General features: G+C 38.0%; 1 protein-coding gene across 2 annotated transcripts; it reads left to right on the forward strand.

Moving 5' to 3' along the window:
- The first annotated feature begins 714 nt into the window (after window positions 1-714).
- si:ch211-132e22.4 lies at window positions 715-7791 on the forward strand. 2 transcript variants are annotated; one of them, XM_047352340.1, is made up of 4 exons: window positions 715-857; window positions 1084-1136; window positions 2188-2478; window positions 5867-7791. In XM_047352340.1, the coding sequence occupies exons 3-4, from the start codon at window positions 2298-2300 to the stop codon at window positions 6589-6591; spliced, it is 906 nt and encodes a 301-aa protein (XP_047208296.1). In that variant the 5' UTR covers window positions 715-857; window positions 1084-1136; window positions 2188-2297; the 3' UTR covers window positions 6592-7791. The 2 variants fall into 2 exon arrangements, with proteins under 2 accessions (XP_047208296.1, XP_047208297.1); XM_047352341.1 differs by lacking the exons at window positions 715-857; window positions 1084-1136; window positions 2188-2478 and adding an exon at window positions 4528-4648.
- Window positions 7792-9849: the final 2058 nt, after the last annotated feature.

The following is a 9849-nucleotide window of genomic DNA, read 5'->3' on the forward strand; positions in this document are numbered from 1 at the left end:
AATTTTGGGTTTTCATGAGCTGTATGCCACAATCATCCGTATTAAGACAATAAAAGACCTGAAATATTTCAGTTAGTGTGCAATGAATCTAAAATATATGAATGTTAAATTTTCATCATGACATTATGGAAAATAATTAACTTTATCACAATATGCTAATATTTTGAGAAGGACCTGTATACAGAGTGAAAATGAATGATGAGAGTACAGTTCCCTGTGGTGCTCCTGTGCTGCTGACTACCTGGTTAGACACATATTCCTTCATTGTCACAAACTGTGGTCTGTTTGTCAGGTAGTCTACAGGAGGCCTCCACCTGAGTCTTCTGTAGTTTCTGATGTTGCCAATGTTCCTGCAGGGCCTAAGACAGGCTCAAACATGCCTTTTAAAGGATAGGTTGTTTGCATTAGAGGAAATAATTACACCGTTGAGTGTAAAATGTGTGTACTGTGCCTTTAAAATGAAGGTAACAAACACTCAGGAATAAAGTTAAAGATAACTGTTGCTTTAACATATTGGATGCAAATCACCACTTCCTCCCTAATGGTCAACTCAGAATGATCTGTATAAACGAGCAGAGGATGTTGAGCACAACCAGGCCTCATTCAAAGCAGCTAGCTGAATTCTGGAGATAAGGAAGCTGCAGCAGAAACTGGCTTCCTAGGAATCATACAAACTGTCACGCAGACACTTTATGCAGTCAGTAACCAACCTGGAAACTTCTCTGGCTCCCTAAGAGGACCCTGAGATATTTTAACAAAATATTGACACCCAATGAAGTTTTCTTTCTTCAGCTACAAACAGTCTGGAGTCACAGCAAGTTGTTTTAAGTAGATGGAAGTTGACTAATTTTTCACAGGTAAGAGGAGGAAGAACTTTTTTAGTACAAGTTGGAATTAGATTTCTTTAATGGCACCCTAAAACTAAATCATCAAATTTTAGCTGTTTAAATTAAGAGGCTTATTAAGTGATTGATATATTGTAAATGTTTTCATTTTCCAATGATAATAAAACATGCATAATTTAATTAAATGTGCCTACATGTTTCAGCCTGTCTTCATCCAATTTCATTTGATGTTTTACAGAAGCTGGATTGTATTGCTCATTCTAAGCAGGAAATTTGCAGCAAGTACATCTGGTAAAGCTTCCTTTCACTACCTGTCTATTGCACAAGGTAGCAGTAGAGCATAGAGTTAAAGTTTATTCAGTTAGGCAAAAATGTTGTATTTAGACTATTTTCTCAAAATGTTCACGTCAAACAAATCAATTTTTGTCATGCGATAATGAATAAAATCAGACTATAGTTTGAGAGCAGAATAAAACTGTTTGATTAGTTGTTTATGTTCAAAATAAAACATGATGCTAAACCTAAAAATAAGTGAGTTCAAATGAATAACCCAAAAGTCAGTATCAACAGATTCACAAATAAACTTCCCTGCCTGGCAAAGCTAATATCTCATCTCTGAACTTACTAAATAGTTTTCTCTCTATCCCAACAAAACAGTTTTCCTCTTAAAAGTTGGACAACCAGTAAGATTTATGAACAAGTATGTTCAGTGACTATTATTAGTAGTTTATAAATACGGATAAATTTGTATTTTTTGTTTCAAACACTGAAGTAATATCGTCTCTCTTGAACGTTCTTCAAAAGTGTCAATATTTCTTTTACTATGGCAGTCACTTACTTGCCTATGCAAGGAAGCCATATTGGATTTTGAGATTGTAACTTCTAACTTTCCCACTTCAAATCCTGATTAAGGAAATCTCTTTGTTAACTTTCCTGGAACTTGGAAATCTAAGCTTCTGAGTAAAAGGAACGTTTAATTAGTTGCATCAATTAAGCAATTATACAGAACCAAAAGGATACAAATGTTTTTGTTCTGCTCTTTGTTATATCCCATCACATAATAAACAATTGTAAATCAGCTGGAAATTTGTATGGCACTTTGAAAATTGTGTGTGTAATGAGGTAGTAATTTTTAAATATTTGAAAATGAGTGGTTTAGTGAAGCTTTTTTATGTTTTAGAGTGGCCCAGTCAAAGTTGAGACCTAAATTCAATTGGGAATCTAAAATGAGAAAATGTCCAAGGGGTCTGAATACTTCTAAAATACATTGTAATTGTCTTCATTAAAGCCATACCCCTAAACTAAACCTTCTTTGAAAAAGTTTCACATTTCCTCATTTCAGAGGATCTTCCTGACCTCCAGCTGTTATGATATCAGCTGAGAAACATCTTCACAGGACCTCTGTGCAAGCTTGAACAACAGAAAACATAAACAGAGACTGTGCTGCCTCTTATGGCTAACAGCAACGCAGTGGGCGCAACTCCTGAAATCCTCAACGTCACCGGCAACTTCACAGGCAACAGCACCACATCTAGCGCTGTGCATGTGGCCAGTGTGATCAGCTGGTTGACATTCTGCATCGGGCTACCCGTCCTCGGTCTGGCTCTTTACACCCTCAAGAATCTGTCTAAAGGTTTGACACGATTTGTTTTAATATTTTGCACAAGATTACACTGCATAGCAACTTTATGCAACTTTTATGAGATGATTGAGTACAAGCTCTATAAGTAGAAGTAAATAGTGACAGCAACCCTTATTTGTTCCTCCAGGTAAAGATGTGTAAAGAGTCTTCAAATATGATGATCTTTTTTTTTTACTGTGGCCTGATTTCGCATTTAAAAAAAAAAAAAAAAATCCAGCATTTAATTTGAGCAGATTGATTAAAGGTGGAAATAGTTGTCTTTAACAAAATCACTGACCGGTAAAAGTTTTGGTCACCCTGTTGTAACAGGTTGTACAACCCACTTTTGAAAATAGGACAGCATTAAAGTGCCTGTGAAATACCTTTCCCGCAAATGCAGGAATAGAAAGAAAACATCTTAATATTGAAGGAATTGGGCTGTAATTGACGTGATATTAGTATTAAAGACATGATAAAGACAATTGGGGCACAAAATAAGCATATTTCGATATTAAAATTTGCAAGTCCAAAGTCGCTGGAAATGACCTCTAAGGGGAAGTCTCCAGTCATTCATTGTGTGAGCATCAATGATAAATGGTTCAGGTAGAAGCCAAGTTGAATTAAAAACAGCGTTAATATGGTGAAACGGTGCATCGCTAGTGGTGGCAGTATTACAACGATAGTTAGTCTGCACTACTTTCCTGAAGCAAAGAGGATCAGAGCTGCCTGGATCAGAGCTGGAAAACTGACGACGGACAGATTGGCTGGTCCCACCAAGCACAGCCAGTTGTGAGGCAAACTGCTTCGAACAAGAAACCTCTGAATTCACAAGAGAAATGATGTCGGAGGTCGGAATATCTGACAAAAGAAGAAGAATGTTAAAGCAGATGCTATAGCCATTCTGTTTAGAGCATCTGATGGGAAAAGATTGCCAAAGAAAAGGTTGTTGTTGCTAAACGGATCAAGGCTCGGCAGCTAAGAACACTTCATTGTTGCAAAAGTACATTCTTCTTCTTATTATTATTATTAATCCAATTATTAATTATTATTAATAATCCGGATTTATTATTATTATCATTGAATTAGGATAAATTACACGCGAATACGACATATTTAAATAAATGTTTCTCTAAAGATTCTGATATAAAGTAAACAAAATGAGACACCAGGTAGTATCTCCAGATCTTGAATCATCGTGTTTGCTGCTGCTGCTCCATGCTGCTCACTTCGCCTCCAGTTGTTTCACTCAGTGCCGTATTTACTGCAGCTGCAGTGCAGTGTGAGCGCTGTATCTGCTCCGGTCCGGTCCAGTCCGGTCTTGTCCGCTGCGACGCCCGGAGGAGCTCCAAGAACCATACGCAGATCGTGCAATAAAATCCAGTGATAAATGCGGTACCAAGTCCAAAACAACTTATTCTGTGGAGGTTAAACCAGTTAAACTGCTTCATTTTTCGTTTTATACATCCAGATATTTTCATGTGTTTTGTTCCACAATGGGTGAGTTTATTGAGTGCAGTGAAGCTGTTTGTTGCTTAGTTTGGTGCCTTTAACATTTAATTGCTTGGTTTATAATACCTTAGTTAACCAGTAACTGATCTAAGATATCTAATGTTACTAATGTTAACAAATGTTAATATTTACACGTGTATATATAAATATGTGTTTGTTTACTAATATAGTGAGTTCTTTTGACTCTGCTGCGTCTTTCTGTGAGAGTGAGATACAGCTATAGAAATATCAGATTCTTCGCTGCTGTCTGTGTTGTTGCCATATTAGCAGCAGTCAGTTTAGGTGCCAGGGCTCCGACGTCATAAAAGAGCGCAACAAAATTGCAAAGTAGTAGTCTGGAAATGCTTTTTTTACTGAAATTTATGACCATGTATCTCGACAACTGTTCATTTCAGTGGCATGAATTTACTTTTTGAAATATTGTATCAATGTTTCCTTTCCATAAATGTAAATGGATTTATCATGAAAATTCGTTGTCACAGAAACTTTAAGTCTTCTCTCAACACATTTCAGTGTTGGAGCACACAGAGATTGAATCTCTGTATATATCACATTTTCTTGACATCGTCCGGACTCCTCGGTCCTCTCTGATGCTCTTTCCTCTACAGTTCAGCACACGGGGTTTCTACAGGATTTACTGTAGGTCCTGGGACTGAGATGACCATTGGAGAAGGTTGAGTTTGTGTCTGTTAAAGCATTTCTGTGGTGATTTCAGTAAATGTTTTAAATCATTATCCTACTGAAAAACCCAGTTTCGACCTATTTTCACTTTACTCATATGGTTCATGGCTGCACAGTGGCATAGTTGTTAACTTCACAGCACTAGGGTCCTGGGTATGAATCCTGACTGGGTTCTGCTTGCATGGACTTGGCAAAGTTCTCCCTATGGATCTGTGGGTTATGTTGCTACTCTAAATTGCCGTTAGGAATGAATGTGTGTGTGCAAGGTTGTCTATCTGGCCATGTGATGGAATGGCAAACCAGCCAGGTAGCTCCCAGATTCTCGACCAATGACTGCACACATCTTTTTAGAAATAAGCAGGTGACCATAAGAATTACATAGTAGACATCAGAAGATTTTTATTTGAAATCTTCTTTTCTATGTGTTAATATTATCCAACCTGCTTCTTTTTTAAAGAAATATATCTTAGGTGTACATAGACTGTATATGTACATATTTTTCTTTTTAATTTTTATTTCCTCCATAGTTTCTATATTTATACTTAATATCTGTTCCCTGTGAGTACAAAATCAAAGTCAAATTCCTTGTTTGTGCACATGTGTCTGTGCTAACAAAGCTGATTCTGGTTCTGACATGTAGATAGGGTCTAATGGTTGTTATGGAGACTTGGTGAGCACAAGATTCCAGTCTTTGCTGCAGCTCCTTAACAGTTATTTTGCCTGGTACCATCCAGCATAAGATAAATATGGGGCAGCATCCCAACTAGTGGTTAGTGGCTAAAAGAAATAAGTTTCAGTAACAAGTCACATTTATACTGCAGGGAAATAGAGAGTCACAGATTATTAACTTGAAGCTCCCAGAAACTCCGACCCACTTAAAAAAGTTCAGAAGTTCAGATAAAAAAAGACCTAAATTATATGAATTTTAAAGAGGTTGTTGGTGGTACTGTGATTTTGTTAAAAATAATTATTTCTTAATTTTGACATGTTTAGGATTGGATTTTATGAACATCACACATCTTTTTGTAAGCACTGCCAATAAATTTGTGCACATCTGTATTTGATCATTAGAGAGTTGTATCTATCTTAAGCTGTAGACAAACATCAAAGAACCAAAAAGTTCCTTTTATTTTAAGTCCAAGTAACACAACACAACAGTTTTTGCAGAAGTCCAATATCAATTATTTCCCATTCTGTGTTTTCTTTCTAGGCGAGAACAAGGTTCCCATGCATATCATGTTCCTCCTGCTGACGGACGTCATCAGTTTCTTTGGTCGTCCCACCGTGAATCAGAGCACAGAAGCTGACACAGTCTTCTCATCCAATGCCACTGACATCATCTTTTATTTTGGGATCACTTCCAACATCACCCTCATGCTGTTTATAGCCCAGGAGCGCCATCTGCTGGTGGCCTACCCACAGTGCCATGGCTGCTGCACCAGTATCAGGCAGTCACCTGCAGTGACCTTGCTGGCATGGGCCGCTCCTTTTGGCATGCTCACTCTCGCCGTGCTACACTACAACTTCTGGTTCTCTGTCTCTCTGCTTGCCCCTTTTCCCTTCCTCCTCTTTTTCGCTGTGGATTCCTGGAGGGCCCTACACTGCTCCAGATCCAACCCTCCAAGCCCAGACAGGAGGAGGGCAGTGTGGGGGATCGGGGCAATCTGGGCCAACTACACTTTCCTCTATGCTCCCTTTATCCTTAGTGTCCTCTTGGATGCTCTCTCTTTCAAGGGACAGGTCCCCTACCTGGGTCTGGTTTCTCACCTGCTGCTCTATCTCAGCCCACTGGTGGACCCCTTCCTTTATATCTTTATGACCAAGGGTCCAAAAGAGGTACTGCAAGTTCTACCCTGCTGTCAAAAATTAAGAAAGAAAGAGAACACAAGACCCACAGTAGAAACTGTGGCTGAAACTGTAGAAACAAGGCTTTGAAGAGATGGATTATGAGCATTTCTGAGCTCTGTTTGGGATGACTTAAATCCCTGCTGGATATCTTTAAGTTACTATTAAAATTCAATCTCAGATAATTCTATACATATTCAGGATAAAAGATGCTACTCATCAAGAGAAGTCACAAAACATTCAGTAACAGAAACAAAATCTTGCCATAACTTTGATAGAAGTTTAGTGCTTGGCGTGAGACATATTTAGACGACATTCAGGTCAAGACATTAGCGGTAAACACAACTGACCTTCAGTGGGTTCTTGATTGCACTGAAAAGAATATGCTTTGGAAAGTTTTTTTTTCTTATTGAAACTGAAGACTTGACTTGTTCATTGACCGGCCCAATTTGTTTTAATCAAGGGAGTTTCAGATAGGTGGTTAAACGGTCCTTACATGACAGAGTTGGTCATTTTCTTTATTTTCTACTCATCATATCTTTCAGTTTTTTTCCATTACCCTTTAGTCCTGGTCTACGAACTGACTCAAACCAAATGAAGTAAGAACCCAGAAAAATATTCCTGCAAGCCTGACTAGACATACACTACATTGTCAAAAGCATTGGCTCGCCCCTCCGGACCATTGAATTCAGGTGTTCCAATCAATTCCATGGCTACAGGTGTGTGAAATCCAGCATCAAGGCCTGCAGACTTTTACGTGGTACCATGTTATGATGCTACTTGTGCAATAAGTCCAGTTGTGAAGTTTTCTTGTCAATAAATATTACACGGTCAAATGTTAGTGGTATTATAACAAAGAGGAAATGACTGGGACCGACAGCAATTCAGCCGCAAAGTGGTAGGCCACATAAAATAGAGCATTGAAATAGAACAGGGTCAACGGATGGTCATGAACTTTCTGCAGAGCCAGTAGTTATAGATCTAGAAATGTCACGTGGCCTTCAGATTAGCTCATGCAAAAAGTTGTATGTCTGACAATCTTTGGGGGAGTTCTGGTTTGGCAGTTACCAGAAGGACAGCACTTCGTTGAGAGCATTGTGTCGTGTGTAAAGTTCTATGGATGAAGGACCAAGGCGTGGGACCCCTATTTCAGTGAGGGGAACTTTTAATGCTTCAGCATACCAAGATATTTTAGACAACCCCATTCTCCCAACAGTGTGGGAACAGTTAGGGGATGGCACCTTTCAGTTCAAACGTGACTGTGCACTACAGCACAAAGCAAAAAGTACAAGGAGGTGAAAGCGAAAGTTTCATGTAGAAAGCAGGGCACCTTTGGAATTAATGAGAGCAGAAACTTCATAAAGTAAAAGTGTGAATAAACATACATTTAACATCTGTGGTTGAAACGTAACAAACTGTAAAAAAGTTCAAGGGGTAGGAACAACTGCACACAGACAGTTGTTTTTTCATCCAGTGGGAATCTACGTTGCAAACACTGTATGTTGGATTAAAACAACCAATCACAATCAGCAAATCAAAATAAGTGGCAGAAAAAAGTGTAAAATAAACACTTGAATTTTGTAGCTCAATAATATTTAGTTAAGTAGACAAATTGTCTTACTTACATTGTACACTTTAGGTAAAATTTTTCCATTTCTTGAGCTGCTAAGTGATGTGTGAAAAAATACTTTTCAACTTATTCAAAGTAATCTCATTACAGGATATGCTTTTGTTTCATTTTCAGTATTTTAAATCCTAAAAAAAAAAATCAGTTACACAAACCTGTTACCTTGCTAGAAAACGACTTTCACCTCATCCATTTATAATTTTTAGATGACCTTTCCCAGTTGTCGAGGGATCGGCCCAGGGACTGCGCCTAGCCTCCAGCCCCACACACACACACACACACACACACACACACACACACACACACACAAAAACATTCTTCAAATAATACAACAGTGTTGGTTGGTGCTGTGACAATTTAGGTTAGTGTAGCTATATTTTAAACATTTCAAAAGAAGGTTTTAAAAGGTCAACAAGGTTAATTAACATTACCCAACTCTAACAAAAAGGGCATCAATGATCTATGCTCTGTTTGTGCTACAAAAGTTTGCAGAATCATAATTTTTTTAGACATTATAGCATAGAGGTCATCCAAAGGTTGTAGCTTTTCCTGGTGGTCATAAACAAAAGGCACCTCACAATTTTGGATTTTTTGTATAGAATAACGTTTAAAATATTGAAACATATGGTGGCACAAACTAATTTTTTGCTGCACAAACATGTTACAAATCATTTTACCGTTTGTGTGACAAGGTAGTGTGGAGGAGCCTGGTTGACCTTTAGAGACCTACCCTCAAACCTTAAATAACGTCTTTAAAATGAAAGCAGAGTAAACTAAACTTTTACTGCACAAGCCATCACAAACATGATCATAGTTTAATTCCTTCAAATCTGATCATTATAAAGGTGCTGATGACAGGATTGCTTTTACAAAGTAAACTTCACCAGGGAGAGTCATTTCTTCAGACTAATGTAAGGACCGAAAACCCACATTCACATTTTGCATTCACCAACTACAGCTGAAACCAAATGTTTACAATACAAATACTTAGAAAAAAAGTATTTTTTCTCACTGTCTGACATTAAATCAGACTAATTGTTTCCTGTTTTAAGTCAGTTAGGATTACCAAAATTATTTCTATTTGCTAAATGTCAGAATAGTGCTCTGTTTTTTTTATACATTTCTTTCTTGCGTTCTTGAAAATAAGTTTAAGTCCTTTTAAACAATATGAAAAAGATGATGATGTCACAGCTTTGTAAGCTTCTGACAGGTTAATTCACAACATTTGGGCTAAATGGAGGCACATCTGTGGATGTGGAGACAGAGATCCATCGAGATATCAGGAGGAGAACTGTGGACCTCCACAAGTCTTGTTCATTCTTCAGTATAATTTCCAGAAATATGAAGGAGCAAGATTCCTTTAGCCAGACAATTGCAAATGAAACCCAATTTCTGTCAGAGGCCAAATAGGGCACAACACCTCCTACAAAAAACCAAGAGTCTTACAATCTGTTGTTCAGTCAGATATATTCTGGGTGCATTTTGTTCATTTGGGAAATGCAGTCAGGAGGCCCAGTGGCCTAATGGACAAGGCATCAGCTTTCGGAGCTAGGCATTGTGGGTTTAAGTCCCACCTAGGTTATTACTCTGGCTTTTAGAGCAAATGGAGAGATAGCTCCAAAAGGGAAGAAAACGTCTTGTGATGTTCCACCTACTAAACTGAATTAAAATCACCCTTAAAGACAGAGGAGCTCTATCATTCAGAGGTACTTAATAAATGA

Source organism: Girardinichthys multiradiatus, chromosome 22 (assembly GCF_021462225.1).
Source record: "Girardinichthys multiradiatus isolate DD_20200921_A chromosome 22, DD_fGirMul_XY1, whole genome shotgun sequence".
Classification (NCBI taxonomy): domain Eukaryota; kingdom Metazoa; phylum Chordata; class Actinopteri; order Cyprinodontiformes; family Goodeidae; genus Girardinichthys; species Girardinichthys multiradiatus.

Coding starts and splice junctions, on each gene's coding strand:
- si:ch211-132e22.4 (XM_047352340.1), top strand. CDS start 2,298: ATGGCTAACAGCAACGCAGTGGGCGCAACTCCTGAAATCCTCAACGTC. Junction 2,479..5,866: donor CCTCAAGAATCTGTCTAAAG/GTTTGACACGAT, acceptor TTTTCTTTCTAG/GCGAGAACAAGGTTCCCATG.